The following is a 22,170-nucleotide window of genomic DNA, read 5'->3' on the forward strand; positions in this document are numbered from 1 at the left end:
GGCGATAGCCCCCGACCCCAATCCACCACTGCTTAATTATTGCAGAATGCTATACATGTAAGTCTACTTTTACCAGTTGTTAACTTTAACAAGTTTAATAATGCTTTGTGGTGATATTAAGGAACTTAGAGTGAAAGTATTGAATGCATATAAGAAATTCGTCTTCATGTCTATGTATTTCTGTATTATTAAATCGAGGTAGGTCTTCGTCATTGTTTCAGGAATGTAAATCGAACGTAGCCAACTTTTCACACATCACGTGACAGGAACCCTGTATTTAAACAAAGCGATTACTGTAAATAGTGATCTGTATGATTTGTTTTGCCTAGAAGCGAGAGGCGATCCTTTTTAAATTGCAGATACTGAAATAGTCGTCAAGTGTAAGTATTTTTGTGATTGAGATATTGGACATAGGTTCACGGTCATAATAAACTTACTGACGCCAGTGACGGGCACAAAGTGAAACTACATTGTAACTTGTTTTCTTCTCCGTTGTCATTCAAGATTTGAGATTTATTGAGATCAATATTTATACTGAAATTGATACTGTATAAATGAATCAGAGATCGTATTTGAGATATTGCATATGTTATTTAATTCATTATTTTTGTCTAGCCTAAATCATATTGCTATACAAGTGTGTGAATGTGGGAGGGATGGAATCGCCAATCCTTTAGAAAAAAAAATTAGGGCCTACGACTAACAAAAGAGACATTGTCCTTGTTATGTTAAATTTTTTCAGCATCCTTTTCGACTGCTAAGATGGCTGCTTCTGTTGCAGTCAGCCAAACTCAACAGCAGCGGAATGTTGGTGGTAAGCAAAGAATGCTGTCCCATTTGGAGAGCAATAAGGAGAACCTGCCATTTGAGATGCAGTCCACTAAAAAGGAAAATCATTTGGAAAGGATGGATGTCAGTCCCTTAAACAGAGGGGAGGTCAAAGGCAAACATCTGTCACAGGTAAAAGGAAATCAGGAGAAAATAAGAAATAATTGAACAATATGTGCCCCTGTATAGCAAAAATAAAAAGGGTCGATTTTTAAATTTAGAATGTCTGTTATGATACTGAGAAATATGAGTTATCTGTACTTATCAGAGGTAGCCACAATACTAAGTTTTATTACATAGACAAAAGGTTCTAAAGACCTTTGACCTTGTGACCTCAATATCAATAGAGTTGATCAACTCCTTGGGGGAGGGACCAATTCTTATTTCTGTCAAGCAAAAGGTTCTCAAGATATTGAGCTGATGATCATATTCTTATGTCCAGAGTAGTTAAATCCCTGGCCTATGACCTTTGATCCAAAAATAAATAGGTATCATCTGCTTCTGAGAGTATACCAGTGAACCAAGTTTGATGTCTGTCATGCCAAGGGTTCTCAAGATTTTGAACAGACAATATCATCCTTTGGCCGGAGTAATTTAATCCCTGAACTTTGATCTAAGGGTGCATCTAGATTGATATCTGTCATGTCAAGCATTAATTCACATTTTGGATATTAAGCAGACAGTGTGGTACAGGTAGTGTAAGATACACGGCATCCTACTAGCTTGGGCTAGTGGGTTAACCCTTTAGCTCAGTCGGTAGAGCACTGGACCTGGATGCCAGAGGTACTTGGTTCAATTCCAAGCTTAAAGGCATATACACATCTCTGTTACAAATGCCTTCCTGTATACCGAGTAGCTGACCTTTAACTCTGTGAACTCAAAATCAAATAGGGATCATCTATCCTTAGTGGGTACCAGTGAACCAAGTTTAATGTCTTGCAAGCGAAGGGTCCTTAGGGTATTGATTGGACAACACGTGGTCTACTATCTACCATACTGACCTACTGTTGCAAACCTCTTTTTGTCAAAGGGAGACATAAAATTCAAAGAAGAAAATAGATGTATGTCAATTTATGATTAAACCCTGTTAAAGGCCATGACAGTGTGAAATGAAAGGAATTACATCTTATATGTAATTATATCTTAGAAAACAGGAAATTTAAAACCAAAAAAAAAATACCCGGTACCTATACAAGCATAGCAGTTGAATAATTTTGTATCAGGTCACAAGATGAAAGAAAAACACTTATTACAGTCAAAAAGAGATCATTCAAAGAATGTAAAATTGGTTTAACAGGGAAAATTTTTAGGTCAACATCTTCAATGGTAAGGACAGGTCAAACAAACTATCACATATAAGAAAATATCTGTTCATTTAGAATTGCTCATGTCACAGTTACCAAAAATTATATGTATATATGGAAATGTCTGCCATATGTAGAGGTACAGTATGTTGGAATTGTGGTGGTGGTCACAGGTGGGTGTAATGAATGATCAAAAGTCATACTGAAATATATACCTTATTGGAGGTAGTTAACAACCTTTTATAAGGAGGAGGGGTCAGGGGGCTTTACTTATTAAATATTATACATATTTTGTGTTTTTTGGTTGTAGGTATATATAAACCAAGAAGTATTATTCAGGATTTTTTTCAGCTATTTAGAAAAGTTTTATCCAAATTTCTTTACACCACTTGAAAGTCATGTTGTGACAAGTTAAAGCTATATATGGCGTATCTGAGCTAAAAAAACAAAAAAAACCGAAATTATGAGTAGATGAACATGATATTTGTTGTTTACATTCAGATTAAAATTTTCACCAATTTTGAACTTGAATAACCCCACGTTTCTATAGTTAAATTGACTTTAAACTGTGTCTGATATTTAAATGCGGAGTCACTAAAAAAAACGGTTATTGTTTTAAATTTTTAATATCTATGAAACGCAATTGATTTAAATTGTGTAATTTACGGGAAAGTCACATCTTTATATAAAGTAATGACACAAATAGAAAGATCTTTTTAATTTTAGTTAGTCTGAACTTATCAAAAATATGCCATGTATGACTTTAATTTATAATTAAAAAGAATTATTGTTACTTTCATGTGAATAAGATGTAATAACCAAATGTACTTTATGTCAAAGGTTAAATATGATATGTTCAACAGAGTGACAAGGTCAAGGAGAAAGTAGCACTGAGGGACAGAATCAATGCCCAGCAGTACAGCAAAGGAGGAAACCAGAAGGTCAAGGCCACATCAGGTAAGCCTTACAACTTATTTAAAGTCGAGAAATTGTCTGGTAAATTTTTTAAGCTACATGTATCCATTATCAGGTCACAACAAAAGAAAAATATTGAAGGCTTTTAATCATTCAACCTAAAAGGAAAAAAATAAGAAAAAGAGAAAACTTAAAAAAGAATCCAACTTTATTTAGATGATCATGATAAGTATACATGTGCTAGCTATTTTATTGATGGTAAAGTTCAAATAAAACAAGCATCAAGTTCACATCAAACAAACATCTGTATATTTTATCTTATGATAAAAACAAGATATTTTGTATTATATGATAAATATCATTTCCTGGTTGTAACATTGTACATTGCTCCATCTTCAGTACTTCAGAAATGTTTGATAGTTTAATAAGAATTGGATACATAGGCTTAGTAATTCATTGGTTAAAGTACCAGCATGGTTAGCAAGTCCTTGTTTGGCACACTCTTTTTCTGCTGGTTACTTTTTGACAACAAAAAAATACAAGTGGTTTATTAGAACTTCACTGTTCTCTGGGAGGAAAGTATCATGGGAGATATTGGGGTACCTATAATAACATTTCTGTGCTTTACAATTTATCATTGAATTTACTCAGCATCCTGGAGCAAGTCCATTCCCAAGTAACTATAAGCCTACCTCGATCAAACTTGCATGGATGATGCATCTAGGGATGGACACTACCACACTTGCTTTGGATGCTGGATTTGACCTAGATTTTCCACATGAGTGACCATGTTAAAGTTTTTGGAGCAGGTCCATTCCTAAGTAACTATAAACCCTATCTGGACCAAACTTGCATCGATGATGCATCTAGGGATGGACACTACCACCACACTTGCTTCGGAAGCTGGACCAAACTTGTTTCAATGATGCATCTAGGAATGGACACTCCACACTTGCTTCAGATGCTGGATCTGACCTAGATTTTCCACATGAGTGACCAGGTTAAAGTTTTTGGAGCAGGTCCATCCCCAAGTAAATATAAGCCCTACCTTGACCAAACTTGCTTCGATGATGCATCTAGGGATCGACACTACCACACTTGCTTCAGATGCTGGATCTGACCTAGATTTACCACATGAGTGACCAGGTTAAAGTTTTGGAGCATGTCCATTCCCAAGTATATATAAGCCCTACCTGGACCAAACTGGCATCGATGGTGCATCTAGGGATGGACACCAGACTTGCTTCGGATGCAGGATCTGGCCTAGATTTTCCACATGAGTGACCAGGTTAAACTTTTTGGAGTATGTCCATTCCCAAGTAACTATAAGCTCTACCTTGACCAAACTGGCATCGATGATGCATCTAGGGATGGATACTGCCACACTTGCTACGGATGCTGGATCTGACCAAGCTTATCCAGATGAGTGACTAGGTTAAAGTTTTTGGAGCAGGTCCATTCCCAGGTAACTTTAAGCCCTACCTTGACAAAACTTGCATGGATGATGCATCCAGGGATGGACAGTACCACACTTGGATGCTGGATCTGAGCTAGATTTTCCATATGAGTGATCAGGTCAAATTTTGGAGCAGGTCCATTCCCATGTAAATATAAGCCCTACCTGGCCCAGACTTTCATGGATGATGCATCTAGGGATGTACACTACCAGTGTGAGACTTGCTATAGATGCTAAATCTTACTTACATTTTCCAGATGATTGAACATAAATTTTTTTAGAGCAAGTCCATTAAATCCTAACCAGACCAAAATTGCATAAATTTTGCATCTATGGATGCACACTACCAGAACATTTGTTTGGTATCAGACTTTGCCTTAACTCATAGACAACGTCATTGAGATGAGTTCTGTAATTTTTGATTTCCTATGTTTTGGGGTTGTTTTCTTTTTTTGTCTGCAGATTCATTATGGGCCAAAAAAGGAGGATTATTGAAGAAGGGGAAGTCCCTTCAGAAGGCTGTGTTTAGTGTCAACAACCCAGAGCCCCTGGCTGTAATGGATGATGGTGAGTGGGTGTTTGTCTGCATCCAACATTCCTCTTTAACATCTATATGGGCTGGGGGAATGGGGATAATATTAAGGGGCACACACTATAAAGAACTATTATACAAAAAAAACTCAATCATTGAATTCCAGAATGTTATTTTTTTCGCAGATTCACATTCAAACATGTTTTTGACTGTTTATAGACTTCCTACCCATGGACATTGATTTTGTTGACCCTTTAGAAAAAATCCGTGAAGTCCAGGTGAAGATCCCAAAAGAAATCCAGGAAATTCAGAACAAACTTGAGGGTCCATTCAACAATCCTGACTATGCAGAGGATATATATGAGTACCTTCAAGTAAGCAATTGCCTCTATCAGAAACAAAACATTCACATCAAAACTCTTATTAGCCATGTAGTTTGAATCAGAGTATCTGCATATTAAATTTGTGTTTAATAGCGATTCTCTGTAACCACTTAAACTTCTTTGCCACGCATGGTCACTGATTTTGATGAAACTTTGCCCATTATTACAACTTGACACCAGAAACATATATCAAACAAAATTTCGTTGCTATGTGTCTTGGTTGCCATGGTAACAGCCAGAAAAGTTGAAAAAATTGAGATTTTCAGCTACTTTCAATCTTTATTAAGCCTTAATAAAGACTAAGAAAAACAAACAAACCATTCTCACAAAAGCATGACACCTTGTTGCCACTTATGCTATAAAGAAACTATTTAGAATTTATCTCTAAGTAAGTGGTAACCATGGGTACATTTGGAATACATTTTAGATGCTGAAAAATGCTGAAAAATGCTCAATATTCACAAATGATAGATGTTACATGATCAAACTCAATCAACAACTTAAGAAAAACAATAAAAAATATATGACCTTAAGTAATCAGGTATTGGGAATATTATTCTAAAAATAAATTTCATGGTTGCCATGGTAACACAGTGTTACCATGCAAAATCTGTTGCTATGATTGGGTTAATGCTACTATCTTGAGGAAAAACAATAAAATTCATGACGGGCACATACACATCCTTAGGACTTTGCAACACCGACAACATAAGAAAAATTGGAATTAATTGTTTTTCTGTAGTGTTACCATGGAAACAACATACTAGTTGTTTAAAGTGATATATTTTTGCTGCTTTAGGAATTTACTTACCATTTAATCAAGAAACATACTATTTGACTAACCTCTAATAGTACTTATCTGGTAGAGCTAAAGTTGAATATCATATATTGATAAAGTTTGTTGAAAAATACAACACTGTTGCTATGGTTACCAAGAAGTGAAAATGTTCGATTTTTATGCCCCGCCATGAATATGGCCGGGGCATATAGTGTTTGTCATGTCCGTCTTCCGTCCTTCCGTCCTTCTGTCCTCCCGTCCTTCCGTCTGTCCTTCCGTCACACTTTGCGTTTAGCTCTGTTCAAAGCTCAGTTTCAAAGAAACTATCCAAGATATTTTTATCAAACTTCATATGCTGATAGATATTGATGAGGGCTATGCAACTGCATCAACATTTTTTGACCTTGACCTTTCCTTTGACCTTGACCTCACTTTTCTTAAATTAGTGTTTAGCTCAGTTTTAAAGATACCATTCAAGATAGTGTAATCAAACTTCATATGTTGATACATACTGATGTAAGCTATTCAATTGCATCAACATTTTTTTGACCTTGACCTTTATTTTGACCTTGACCTCACTTTTCTTAAATTAATGTTTAGCTCTGTTTTAATGAAACCATTCAAGATATTTTTAACAAATTTCATATGCTGATACATACTGATGAGAGCTATTCAACTGCATCAATATTTTTTACCTTGACCTTTCCTTTGACCTTGACCTCACTTTTCTTAAATAAGTTTTTAGCTCAGTTTTAAAGATACCATTCAAGATAGTGTTATCAAACTTCATATGCTGATACATACTGATGAGAGCTATTCAACTGCATCAACATTTTTTGACCTTGACCTTTCCTTTGACCTTGACCTCACTTTTCTTAAATTAGTTTCAAACTTCATATGCTGATACATACTGATGAGAGCTATTCAACTGCATCAATATTTTTTGACCTTGACCTTTCCTTTGACCTTGACCTCACTTTTCTTAAATTAGTGTTTAGCTCAGTTTTAAAGAAACCATTCATAATATTTTCATCAAACTTCATATGCTAATACATACTGATGTAACCTTTTCAACTGCATCAACATTTTTTGACCTTGACCTTTCCTTTGACCTTGACCTCACTTTTCTTAAATTAGTGTCAAACTTCATATGCTGATACATACTGATGAGAGCTATTCAACTGCATCAATATTTTTTGACTTTGACCTTTCCTTTGACCTTGACCTCACTTTTCTTAAATTAGTGTTTAGCTCAGTTTTAAAGAAACCATTCATAATATTTTCATCAAACTTCATATGCTAATACATACTGATGTAACCTTTTCAACTACATCAACATTTTTTGATCTTGACCTTTCCTTTGATCTTGACCTCACTTTTCTTAAATTAGTTTCTGAATCAAACGTCATATGCTGATACATACTGATGTAAGCTATTCAACTGCAGCAATATTTTTTGACCTTGACCTTTCCTTTGACCTTGACCTCACTTTTCTCAATTTGTGTTAAAATGTTGCATTACTCATATACCCTTGGCGGGGCATTCATGTCCTATGGACATATTTCTAGTGTTAATTTTATATTAATAATAAACCCTATGTGCCAGCTTTTTGCATCCAGTTAGTGATTGGGTGGTAGTCAAAATTGAAAGTCAGGTTAGTTGTTCATAAATATCAATCATAAAAGTTTTGGGAATCTACATACAAGGGCATGTATCCAAGGAAACATAATATTTTTCACATTTTTATGCATATTTTTTCGGCTAATTTCCATAGCAACGCTCTATTTAAAGAATTAAATTTGAAATTTTTGAAATGTGAAAATTAGGGTCACACCAACGCCTGTAAAAATTGATCATCAGTTATATAGAAATATGTTTTTTAAAAAGATAGGATAAGATTGAAAACCTAAGAGAACAAATTAAAAATCCCTTCGTAGTATTAAAACTATGGCAACCATTGCCAACCCAAAAGAAATATCATACTTCAACCTTGGCATATGTTTCAAGGATCTTTTGTCTATTATTTGCTTGCATTTCTAGCTATAATTGTTTTTCTTCTTAAGTGTATGACTTTTTAAAATTAAATGAACAGAATTATTACTTTTGAATACTTTGTTTCCATAGTAACGTATATAATAGCTGGTTTACCAAACATGTTTATCAAACATTTAAGACATCAGACCTTCAACTTTCAGAAACAGTCATTGCCACTTCTTTGCTTTGCCGCAAACGTTAATTGTGGGACTCTGAACATGTTGAAAAATGCCATTTTTCAAACTTTAGGACGTGTTGCTATGGAAACCATGACACATAGCAACCAATTTTTGCCTGATTTGAGTTTAAGGTATCAAAGACTTTTATCATAGAGAGTTTGGAGAAATTCTGAGACTATACGTGCCACAGCTCCTATATAAAAGTTCAAGTCATTACAGAGAATGGCTCTTAAACACCATAATATGAAAATATTCTCTCAAGATTCTAAGGCCAATATGAAGTGTTAAGGTAATGGTGGTTCAAAAAAGAAATTCAATCCTGAAACCACAACAAATGTATTAAAATAGTTCCCTTTCCCTATTTTATATGATTTGCACAGCAGAGAAAATTATTGGTTACTGAACATGTAAATATAAAAAGTAAAGAGTAAGAATGTATAATTTATTGAATATTGATATAATTTATGATGTTGTGTTTTCTGTATCAGTTCCTGGAGAGAAGATTTATCTACCCTGATAACTTTCTAAACAACAGTGGGGAAGTTACCCCTCAGATGAGGAGCATACTGACAGACTGGTTCATACAAGTCCAGGTATCCACAAACTGACACACTGGTTCATACAAGTCCAGGTATCTGCATTCTGACAGACTGGTTCATAAAAGTCAAGCTATCCACATACTGACAGTCTGATTCGTAGAAGTTCTGGTATCCACATACTGACACTGACTGGCTCATACACATCCAGGTATCTACATACTGACAGACTGATTCATACAAGTCAAGTTATCCACAAACTGAGATACTGGTTCATACAAGTACAGGTAACCGTATCCATATACTGACAGTATGGTTCACACAAGTCCAGGTACATCTGTCGTGTGTTATGTGTTGTCTGTAAACTTTTCACATTTTCAACTTCTTCAGAACCACTGGGCCAATTTCAACCAAACTTACCCACAAAGCATTCATGGGTGAAGGGGATTCAAGTTTGTTCAATTAAAGTGCAACACCCTCTTTTAAGGGGAGATAGTTAAGAATTCATGAAAATTTGGTGGCATCTTTTAAAAATCATCGTCTTAAAAACCACTGGGCCAGAAAAGATGAAACTTATGTGAAAGCTTCATTGCATACTGTAGATTCAAATTTGTTCAAATCATGACCCAAGGGGATAGGTTGGGGCCACAATGGCAGATTAAAGTTTTACATAGGAATATATAGGAAATATATTTCAAAATCTTCTTCTCATGAACAGCAAAGCCATTACCAGTCATATTATTACAGAAACTTCCTCAAGTAGTGTAGACTCAAGTTTGTTCAAATCATGAACCCTGGGGGTAGGGTGGTGCCACAACAGGGGATCAAAGTTATGCATACTAATATGTAGGAAATATCTTTAAAATTCTTTATCTCAAGAACAGCAAAGCAATGGTCAGTAATATTTACAGGAAATCATTCTCAGACAGTATAAATTCAAATTTGTTCAAAACATGGCCCCTGGGAGTAGGATGGGGCCATAATGGGCAATCAAAGTTTTATAGAGGAATACATAGGAAAAAATCTTTAAAAGTCTTCTTCTCAGGAACAGCAAAGCCATGATTACTCGTATTTATATGCAAGCATCCTCAGGTGGTGTATATTGAAGTTTGTTCAAATCATGACCCCATGGGTAGGGTGAGGTCATAATATGTGAGCAAAGTTCTACATAAGAATATGTAGGGAAAAATCTGCTGATGAAGAACAGAAGAGCCATAGTTACTCAGGTGAGCATTGTGGCCCATGGTGCTCTTGTTTGTTGTATATTTACATTCTGTTTTAATTTTTAAAAAAAGAAATTTCACATTTTTTTCTAAAATTAATAATGGTTCTTTTTTTTAGCTCACCTAAACTGAGAGCTCAAGTGAGCATTTCTGATCACATTTTGTCTGTCTTCCCTCTGTCCTTCTGTCAACTATATTCACATTTTTGACTTCTTCTCCAGAACCACTGGGCCTATTTCAACCAAACTTACCACAAGGCATCCTTGGATGAATGGGGATTCAAGTTTGTTCAGGGCTTCTTTCAAGGGGAGATAATTATCAAGAATTTGTGAAATTTTGGTGGCATCTTTTAAAAGACTTCTTCTCAAAAACCAGAAAAGATGAAACTTATGTGAAAGTTTCATTATACTGTAGATTGAAATTTGTTCAATTCATGATCCAGGGGGGTAGGGTAGGGCCACAATGGCAGAATAAAGTTTTACATAGGAATATATAGGAAAAAAATCCTCAAAAATCTTATTCTCAAGAACAGCAATGCCATGATTAGTCATATTGATTTGGAAGCATCCTCAGGTAGTGTAGATTCAAGATTGTTCAAATCATGACTCCCTGGGGTTGGATGGGGTACAATAGGGGATCAAGCTTTTACAGAGGAATGTATAGATTAAAAATGTTTTTCTCAAGAACAGCAAAGTCATGATTAGTCCTATTGATATGGAAGCATCCTCAGGTAATGTAGACTCAATTTTTCCATAATCATGACCTGTGGGGTAGTGTTGGGCCACAAAGGGGGAATCAACATTTTACAAAGGAATATATGGAAGAACATCTTTAAAAGTCTTCTTTTCAAGAATAGCAAAGCCGTGATTACCCATGGCAAAGTGGAAGGCAGTTATTTAGCAGTTTCTTAGCTTTAACCATTTGAACTTTTTAGCAGTTCTGGAGCAGTTACTTAACCTTCCCTAGACTGCTAATGGATAAACAAATTGCTTTCAATCCTTTTGTAATCTATAAGCAGTTTTCTTAGACTTACCAGTTCGTAACCAGTTCGCAAGCAGTTTACAGGCAGTTTCTTAGCAGTTAATAGGCAGTTTCTTAGCAGTTATTTAGGCAGTTTTTGCTAACTGCTAGTGGACTTCCAGTAAACTATTATATACTGCTTATCTATTTCCCTTTTACAACATAAATACTAATTAGTCAGGAGGACATTTCCTATTATCCAGCCTGAAATAATATGCAATTATAATAGATCTACCTATATCAGAAATGCTTGTTACATTTTAATTTATTGTATTTTGTACAATTGTATACCACAGTCAAACAATTAGAGATTTCTGAAATGTTTAAAAAGTATCAAACACTGTTTTATGCATCTTTTATTATAATCAGCAGTCAGGGGTGAGACTGAAATCCGTCATTTTTAAAATGACGATTTTTAGTCATAAAATAAAATTTTTATTATGACTTAAACTCATCATTTTTAAGAAAATGACGAAAAACATGCAGTCATAAAAATTTAGAGTGTTTCTAGAATACCAAGTTACCTCTCTTTGAAAAATGTTAGATCCACCAACCGAAAAAAGGACAAAAAAAACATCGTAAACAAACTTCATTTCTCTTAAATACAGTTGACTTCAATACTGGTTATGTTGACAGTACAAATTTCCCAAGCAAAAATAAGAGTGGAAGAGTTATTGGTCAATTTATTTGCATTAAATAGGAAAGAAGACGAAAATGACGATATTCTGTCTTTTTTCAAAATGGAGGGTCTGGGCGCACTGAAATATCTCGCTTGTTTTACGCGGCGCACTACTTTTTTATGGCTTTAACTTTTTGTCGAGACTTTTCTCTACAAGTACATATTCTTCCAGACGGTGTACTATATGTTTTTATAGGGCTAAAAGCCATGTAAAAATGGCAAATTAGTTCTACCAAAATTCGACATTTTACCACTTAATATTTACATTTCCAATGTCTTTGTCCGAGATAAAATTACAAATTGTAAAATACTTTATTTCTACATAAATCTACTGGTTCATCGATAGGCGGTTAAAAAAAATCACTTGCGGGGCGGGACAAATAGAGACAGAAGCGGGGCTATTAGCATGGGAATTTGCAGAATCAGGAGCATGTAAATATAAGGAATAACTGTCAGATTTTTTGGATTCATGATGATGATCAATCGATTGGCTTGCGTGATAATTTTATGCATAAATGCCTTCGGCGTTTATGCAAATTATCACGCAAGCCACTCGATTGATCACATCATGAATCCAAAAAATTAGACAGTTATTCCTTAAGTAATAACTTTCACCTTCCATGTTGATGTTCTAATGCACGTGGTCGGCAGTAATTAGTGACCCAGATGAAATGAAACTTGCGTAAACACTCTTCTTTCAGCGGTGAATTCAAATTTCGCTTTTATGTAACCAGGATAGAAGAATTAAGTTGAAAAAGAAAATATGACGATAGTAAGTCATATTGACAAAAATGACGAAAATACGTAGTTAGTAAATATGACGATTATCCATCATTTTTCAGAAATGATGGATTTCAGTCTCACCCCTGACTGCTAAAGTACAGCAAATATTCACTTTATCCAAACACCACAAGGCCACAAATCAATAAATATATTGTACTTACCAATTGTTAAATGTCTACATCATTATTTCAATAAATCTAAAGCTTTGTGGCCAGCAGGCTCCCTCTTCATGATGCTTTATAGCATTTGTCCAACAATACAACATGGCAGCCAAAAATTGAATTTTGGCGGCCTGTTGTTGGGTTCCTGTTGTTTATATTTGTTGATCATTGAGCCCAACATTAAAATTTCTCTTGAACCCAAACAAATTGTACAAGGAAACTGCTCACAAACTGCTTACAAAACTGCTTAGGAAAACTGTCTTCTTCTCAAGCATAGGCGACCAAGATATAACTGCTAGGGAAACTGATTACTGCATGCTTAAAAACTGCTAAGGAAAACTGTTTACTCCAAAGGCACTAGCAGTCACAAAAGAACAGAAAAAGCCAAACTGCCCGAAACTGTTTGAAAACTGCTTAAAATTTTCAAAACTGCTAAAGAACTGCCTAATAACTGCCTATATAGGAAGTTCACTTTTCCATGGGTAGTCATATTGATATGGAAGCATCCTTAGGTAGTGTAGATTGAAGTTTTTTTTTCAGATCATGAGTCCTTGGGGTGGGGTGGGGCCACAATGGGTGATCAAAGTTTCACATAGGGATATATAACAAAATAAAATCTGCTGCTGAGGAACAGCAGGGCCATATTGACTAATTGAGCATTATGGGCCTCTAGATATTGTTTAGTTACGGACTTTTACACCTCCTGCTAGATCTTCCAAGTTGTTAAGGATGGAAAGCATATGAAATGTTCTAATACACTTACTGTTCTAACTCTACCATTCTACGCTCTTGTATACTTACATATACACTCTGTTTTCAACAGTTCTGATGCTATATTTGTCATTTGTAAAAGTCTTTGATGTGTTAGGTTCACCAGGAGCTATCCCAGCAGACCTTGCACCTGACTGTCGAGTTAGTGGATCGATTCCTCACTTTTCGCAGAATTCCTCTTAACACATTCCAACTTGTTGGCATCACATGTCTTCTGATTGCTGCTAAGTACAATGAAAGATTTGCCCCAGAGGTGGGTACTTTGTGTTCAATTCTCAATTTATTAATTTATTTAAGGATATTGCTTAAGTTGTCATAAACAAACATGATAAATCAAAACTAATGTCTTTCACATGAATGTCATCAACAATTTGGTGACAATTTTTTCTATCAAGATGACTCCAGTAGTCAAATATCTTGAGAAATATACAGTCACAACTATAATGTTGTTTTTCATTACGTGCCTCAAGATTCTATGACATTAGCAAAACTTACTGAGACTTTTAGGTTTATTTTATAAACAGGTGCAGACCCTATGTTACCTGACCGATAACACATATGACAAGGAACAAGTCCTAAGAATGGAGAGACAGATCCTAAAAACAATTGACTTTGACCTCAATATTGTGGATGTCACTGTTTTTATGGACAAACTCCTCCTGATTGAGAGTGACCTGCCAAAAGAGGTAGGACATCAGGGAAATATGGGGTTTGTTGGGTTTATATTTATTAAGCTAAGCCTATAAATCTAATTAGTAACTAAAATGAAGATTATCAAACAATGCAAAGAAATGCAAAGAAAGGGTTCTCATTAAAGCAGTTTTACAGTAATACTGAGTCTAGTGCTGAACAATATATAAGTATCTTCACTTAGTTCTCAGACAAATGACTCTCAAGCATTTTGTGTAAGATATTCATCACACATTTTTATTATGCCCTGGTAACTTTTGATTGGTTGGAGCTATGGCATTTATATTTCACATGTGTATTCCTTGACAAGACCTTTCTTTGGATACCATCATATTTGACCTTTTGACCTTGACCTTTGAGTTTGACTCAGTTTTTTGCAAAATTTTACCCAACTTTAATCTTGACCATAACTTTTGAACAGTTGAAGCTAGGGCTTTCATACTTCACATGTATAATTCTTGAGAGAAGACATTCCTTTAAATACCAACAACTTTGACCCTTTGACCTTGACCAAGGAGTTTGACCTTATTTTGAAAAACTTTAACCTTAGCCATAAATTTTGGACTGTTGGTGCTACATGTAGGGCTTTCATATTTCACATGTGTAATCCTTGTGACAATACCTTCCTTTGGATACCAAGAACTTTGACTCTTTGACCTTGACCTTGGAGTTTGACCTACTTTTTGAAAACTTTAATCTTGGCCATAACTTTTTAACAGTTAATGCTAGGGATTTTATACTTCACATGTGTATTCCTTGTGACAAGACCTTTACAGTGTTACCTCGCTATATTGCCAACTTTTGTCCAAGACAGATTTTGGCATTAAAGCGAGGGTGGCAATATAACGAGTGCTGTCATAAATTAGAATGCAATGAGCCTACCTGAAGCCAATCAAAACAAAATGAATACGTATTAATTATTTCAGTTACAATCAAATGTCATGCTTGTGCACATGTGTACATGCATGTATATTTAAGCACATCTTTCATTTCTTTCGGAAAAAGTCATTAATTTGTTTACAAAAATTTTGACTAAATTGAAATGAAAATCTGAGGATATTGAAACACTTATGAATTTTCTAATCTTACGCTCTTTTGTCATGGTCCAAATCTTAAGAATTTCTTAATAAGTTAAAACGTACATGTCTAAATCTTCATGAAGCTAACATAGTATACATGTATCAATTCTCACATCTGCTAGTACCTGAGTACTTTCTCTTCCCATTCTGTTTGATATTGAAACAGAATACGAAGCTATTTTCACGTGTGTGGTATTATAGTAGTCTAAAAATAGAGATGGGTTTTCCTTTCAATCTATAGATGATGGCCTGTTGATCTAAGTGGACAAAAATGAATTTTTGCATTTATTATGGTTAGGTGAATTATCTGTGATAAGCAAATATCGAAGTTTAAAAAAAATGTTGTACAATTATTTTTTTTATCTAAATTTGTTTGCTTTCTCTTCTCAAATTTTTCCATATTTGTGATGAAATAATACTGCCATCTTTTAAAAACAACACCAAGACATTGCTAATTTTGAGTTTTATACAACAATTATCTTTAATTTAGCTGAATTCCTTGTTCAGTCAGTCACACTTCATGCAACCACTGTCAAAGCATGGGTGTGTTGTCCAAATTACCGACACGCGCTAGATAATTGGCATTGTTACCGAGGGTTTTCCTTATATAATTTAAACTTTTGTTTCCCAAAACCTGTGGCGGATGGCAATAAGCGGGGTTGGCAATATAACGGGTGTATTAACACAGGGGAAAATCCGTTCTTGGAAATTTCCTGGCAATAAGTGAGGGTGGCAATATAACGGAGGGCAATATACCGAGGTAGCACTGTATTTGGATACCAACAATTATAGCCCCTTGACCTTGACCTTGGACTTCTTTTGGAAAACTTTAACATTGGCCATTACTTTTGAACAGTTGTTGTTGGGGCATTCATACTTCACGTTTGTAATCCTTACTTTGGATACCAACAACTTTGACCTTGGAGTTTGACCTACTTTTGAAAAACCATAACTTTTGAATGATTGGTGCTAGGGCCTTCATATTTCATATGTGCATTTCTTGTGAGAAGGCCTTTCCTTGGGCACCATTAACTTTGACCTTGATCTTGATGTTTGACTTGCTTTTGAAAAACTTTAACCTTTTCCATATCTTTTCAATGGTTGCTGCTAGGGCTTTCATATTTCACAGGTATATTCCTCGAGGCAAGACCTTACTTTGGGTACCAACATATGAGGGGTGATCAAAAAGTTCACGAACTATCTCTTTATTTAAAAAACCAAAATTCAGATCAGAATGAAATTTGGCACACACATAGTCATACACATGTTCTATAAATAGCAGATATTAAATAATGTTTTGCTCCATGTGTGTGACGTCACAATGTGAAAATGACCTCAGTATGTAGGTCACTTGTGACAAAAAATGGTTGACTTAGTCGTACTCGAGCAACGAATGGCTGTAAAGTTTAATGTATATCTCGGAAATTCCTTTGCAGTAGAATATGATAATTTGTACAAGGTTTATGAAGACAAAAGACTTACCAGAAGTTCAATCAGTAATTGGATTGAATGTTTTAGTGAAGGCAGGGAGATGGTTAAAAATGATGTTTGTTCTGTTGACCAGCGAAAGCAAGCCAGTAAAAAGATGTGTCCTTAGTTGAGCAATTTGTTTTGAAAGATCACCAAGTTACAGTAAGAAAAATAGTTGATAATCTGAGCAATAATATAATTATTAAATCCCTAAAATATCGTTTACTTTATACTTCAAACATATGAGATATGAAAAAAAGAAGGCGCCCATACTTTTTCCACATTGGATAATCGACGCTCCTGAGACAGAGGACTCGGGTTGTGATGGTCACCTTGCTAATTCTGGGAAGGGATATCCTTATCCACCCATCCTATTGCCGAGATTTGGCCATTTCTGACAGATGGTCTGTTCTTGTTATAAAAAATTACTTGCATGGTAAGAAATATAAGACTCGGAAAAATCCCTTAGCTTCTGTGAACAGACCACTACGAAGCATTCACGTGACCACCTGGATCACGTGATTCGCACATGGACAGAACAATGGCAGATGTGCATTAAAATTGGAGAGGACTACTTTAAAAGTAATGAACACTGAAACCTCATTTTATTTCTTTTAAGGAAGTTATTCAACTAGTTCGCGAACTTTTTGATCACCCCTCGTATTTGATTTGCATTTGAGAAAGTTTAACCTTCAATATAAGTTGCCATACAGGGGCATCAGTGTTTCACAAACACATCTTGATCAAATAAAAAAACAGAAATTCAAATTGTATACAAAACAGCAATGCAAGTGTGTCTTTGCCCCTTTAAGAGGAAGCATCAAAATATAATTATATATGCATACATCGCTTATTGGAAAGATTCTACTTTGAAGCAAATTTAGTATATGGCAGCCTTGAAAGTGAAATATTTTACAACTGAGGATGCACACAAATAGTCATTTCATTTCCCATTGTTTACTGGAGCATTTCTAACATAGCATTGCATTAGTTCATTTTACCATATTTTACTAGTAAGAACATTTCTAACATAGGCATGCCTAACATAGGCATTAATTGGATAAGACTTCATTTTGCCATATTTTACTGGAACATTTTAACATACTGTAAAATCACTAATTTTTGTTGGGCTTTGATTTCTCTTGTTTTCATGGTATGAAGAGACCCACAAATTCATGTCCCCCACGAAATGAAACATTTCAAATATATAACAACTCAGCACCCATGAACCAATATTTTTCACTCAAACCATGAAAATTTGACCCAGCAAAAAAATATAATTTTACAGTAGAAATTGCATTGCTTCCTTTTGTCATATTAACTTAGACATCTCTGACATAGCACAAAGCATTACATGACTTTCATTTTGCTGTTTACTAGATGAGACAGATGACCAAGTATATCCTGGACCTGACCCTGGTCTCAGATGAGTTTGTCTACAGTGTGCCCTCCATGATGGCCTCAGCAGCTGTTTGTCTGGCCAGAAAGATCCTGGTCCCTGTGGAGCCCAGCTGGACTCTGGGTCTGTCCTATTTCTCTAGATATGCAGAGAAGGACCTCATTCCCTGTATGAAGAAGATGTTGAGTCTGTTGATAAAGGCTCCAGACTGCAAATTTCAGGTGAGCCGTTATAGGGATTTTATCTTTCAAAACAGTTATTATTCTATTTAAAATCAAATGAGATGGTGTACATCTTTTTCTTTCATATTCTTACATTTTTAAAAATTCTGTAAAGATAAAACTTTATTGTTATTTGTCACATGTTACTTTGCCCAAACTTTAACCTAACAGCAGGCTATATTTACTGTTGACTGGTGAAGTGTAGTATTTCAATGTTTTGCTGAAGGTCAGAGTTATTTTTTCAAGTTGAATCAAGATGATTCTTATGCAGGGTTCTCAGCATTTAGTAGATCAGCCACTCTTGTGACTGATAACAAGACCTTTTAGTGATATTGTTCTTGATTAAGTGAAAGCTGCTCTCCACAAAAGGCGGTAAATAAAATACACATGCATCCAAGTTCGATATGCACAATGTCAAATATCATTTGCACACATAATGTTTTTTATGCAGCATTCTCTGTAATGAAAAAGTACTGCTTCATTAAGGACTAACTAATGTTGGTTTCCATTTATGGGTAGACTGTAGGTCTTGTTCTCTGAATGCATGCAGTTAGAGATGGTAAGAAATATTAAGCCATTTTTTTTTTCAAATGAAAGTACATCTTAACAATTGAAGATCAATTTAACATTAATGGCAATGTTCAGTTACTCTGTCTTCTGGATAGCTCAGTGGTTTATGGAGTTGGCTTTGTAAATTGCAAAGGCTTTGGGGCCATAAAACTTAGATTAGCTCACTTTTGATTTCAGTCTCACTTTTCCATTTATTTCTTTTGTAAAATGAGACTGAGATCAAAAGTGATTTCATCTAAGTTTTATGGCCCTGGACCCAGAAGTTTTGGTCCTAAGCAGGGATTTTTTTTCTGTTGTGATTATAACATTCTGGGGTTTTTGACAAATCATGTTTGTCTACAAGTTTTTTTTTGGCCCCAGCATGCATATGACAGGGGCATATAGTGTTTAACTGTTTGTCATGTCCATCTTCCATCTTTCTCTCCTTCTGTCCTTCAGTTTTTCCATCCATCACATTTTTCATTTAGCATTTTCATTTGTTTCAAAGAAACAAAGAAAGAAATCTTTATCAAAGTTCATGTGCTGATACATTTTGGTTATTGCTATTCAACTGCATCAAAGTTTTTTGACCTCAACGTTCCCTTTGACCTTGACCTCACTTTTTAAAAAAAAAATTTACATTTAGCCCAGTTACAAAGAAACTATTCAAGATATATTTGATACATATTGGTGAGAGCTATTCAACGGCATCAAAATTCTTTTGACCTTGGCCTCCTCTTTAACCTTACTGTTATAAATTTGTGTTGTCTCAATTTCAAAGAAACTGTTCAGGATATTTTTATCAAACTTCATATGCTGATACATATTGGTGAGAGCTATTCAGCTATTCAACGGTGTTAATTTTTTAAATTTGTCCTATACTATGACCTTGACCTTACTATTTTGATTAGAATTTTTTGCTTAGTTTCAAAGAAACTATTTAGGATAGTTTTATATTAATGCATAATACTGTGCATAATGATGAAAACTATTCAACTGTGTCCAAAATGTAAGACCTGGACCTTACTTTTCTTCATTTTGCATTATATAAGCTCAAGAAACTATAAAAGATATCTATTTCATCTAAGCACATGCACTGATACACAATGTTGAGAGCTTATCAACTGTGTTAATATTTTTTCTTAACCTTGCCTATGACTTTTGACTTTACTATTTGTTGCATTTAAAACTCAGTTTCAAGGAAACTATTCATTCAGATAATTTCATCACACATCATATACTAATTAATACACATTGGTGAGAACTATTCAGCCATGTCATAATTCTTAATTGTGACCTTGACCACATGTAGTGTTTTTCACCCTAATCTTAAACAAAGAAGCAAGGTACATTTCTATTCATGTTGCACTACTAATGAACCTTAGTTGGGGCATTCATGTCCTATGGACATATTTCTAGTTTTGTAATGAAAAGATTGTCAAATTTATCCATAACAATTTTTCCTCATTTGTTTATCCTCGCTCAGCAGAGCACCTGCAGACAAAGGGATACATGTATTAATTTTGAATTCAGGTCCTTTTTCTTCTTTTTTTTAGGGAGCCCAAGTGAAGTACTCCAGTGAATCATGTTGCAGAATCAGCCAACACCCAAATCTAAAGAACCACCCTGAAGACATACTACAGGAACTGACTGAGAAGGAGGAAAATTAGACCGGGTCATTGTAATGTCCAGTGGGTCAGGAGTCAGATCGAACAGTATCTCAAGGGTCAGGACTGACAGTTTCCTCAGCAAAACACCAGAAGGAGGATGAGAGATTTAACAAGTACCTGATATAGGGGTTGTTAGTAGCACAGAATGACTTCTCTGTAACAAAAGAAAAAAAATAATACAGGAGAATGAAAGACTAACAAAAAATATTTAGGATTTAAAATATTGAAATAATTGTTATTAGATCCAGTTAACAAATTCACAGAGTTTAGTATATCTTAATAAAAGAATCTACTATTTGTTCTAATAATGAATAGCATGACATTCTGGAAAGTTCAGATAGCAGTGAATTCATAGTAACATAGATTTGATATTAGATATTGTATTGCAAAGATCTCTAATGCTTCATGATGTAAATAATATATAATTTTTTATACAATATTTGAATGCATTATACATATATGAGCCCTTTTGCTCATCACTAGATTGATATGTTTACTTGCACTTATTTTCCTACATTTGTACAAGGTTTTTTTTTTCATTGATTTTGAATTGTTTTGATATGCAATATACATATGTTATAATTTTTTTTATGTTACCTTTCAAAATAAAAAATGGATGTTTGTTACATATTTTGTTGAATCAGTGCTTTAAAGTTGTGTCCATATAAAATTAAAACATTACGGTACGTATGCTAGCTGGCACATACAGAAATTGAAACATTGCTTTGAATTCATAGAATATCATTTCAATCGTGTATTAATTTTCATTGAAAAAATGGATTTCTTATTATACAGTCTTGATTTTGCTCTCATAAGTGATAGGAAATATTGAGAGGGAGATATCTCAGAATAAGACAGAATAGGAATTTTACTTTTGGAAAATTAACGAGCAGCTATAATCAAAATTTAAGATAAGGAACCCCAAACCCCTACCCTCATGATATTTTATTGGAAGGAGGGATAAAAATTTGTAAAACTATCACAGTTTGAACAGACCCTGGAATATGTAACATCACAAAACGCAGAGTGTACATGTAGAATGCCTAAATTTCGCTAAATGCTTGATATGGTATTTTGCCACCCCCAACAGAATTGCCACTGCCATTTATTTAACGAAATACTTTTATTTTTTTCTATTTTGATGAAAATAAAATTTACTCCAGATGTGAGGGTTTGTCCAGATATGACACTTGGGGGTCTGGAACCCCCCACCCCCACTCCACACTGATCCACACATGGAAAAAAAAATTAAAACCTGGTTTAAGATAGTTCAGAAAAGTGATTAATATTGCAACAAAACATATATTATTCTGCATGGTCTTATATAAAGTACCATTTTTTCTTTTTCATACTTACGAAATGACATTAAACAGTTAAATATTCTATTTAGCAATGTTTAGAGAAGACCTACATGTCCTGTCCATATTTCTGTAAAGAGAATATGGATACTACTGGACTTTATATCTTAAGCAAATTGTGTTCTTTAAAAAAAAGATGTGTACATTTTAAA

At 34.6% G+C, this 22,170-nt stretch overlaps 1 protein-coding gene across 1 annotated transcript; it reads left to right on the forward strand.

Annotated features, from left to right (window-relative positions):
* The first annotated feature begins 316 nt into the window (after positions 1-316).
* LOC133205782 (G2/mitotic-specific cyclin-B-like) lies at positions 317-21,194 on the forward strand. Its single transcript, XM_061341653.1, has 10 exons — positions 317-380; positions 743-960; positions 2,996-3,089; positions 4,966-5,070; positions 5,255-5,409; positions 8,898-9,002; positions 13,680-13,835; positions 14,107-14,268; positions 18,202-18,441; positions 20,547-21,194. The coding sequence occupies exons 2-10, from the start codon at positions 763-765 to the stop codon at positions 20,658-20,660; spliced, it is 1,329 nt and encodes a 442-aa protein (XP_061197637.1). The 5' UTR covers positions 317-380; positions 743-762; the 3' UTR covers positions 20,661-21,194.
* Positions 21,195-22,170: the final 976 nt, after the last annotated feature.

Source organism: Saccostrea echinata, unplaced genomic scaffold (genome assembly GCF_033153115.1).
Source record: "Saccostrea echinata isolate AGI-Se365-2 ecotype Australia unplaced genomic scaffold, CSIRO_AGI_Sech_v1 ptg000054l, whole genome shotgun sequence".
NCBI classification, from domain to species: Eukaryota; Metazoa; Mollusca; class Bivalvia; order Ostreida; family Ostreidae; genus Saccostrea; species Saccostrea echinata.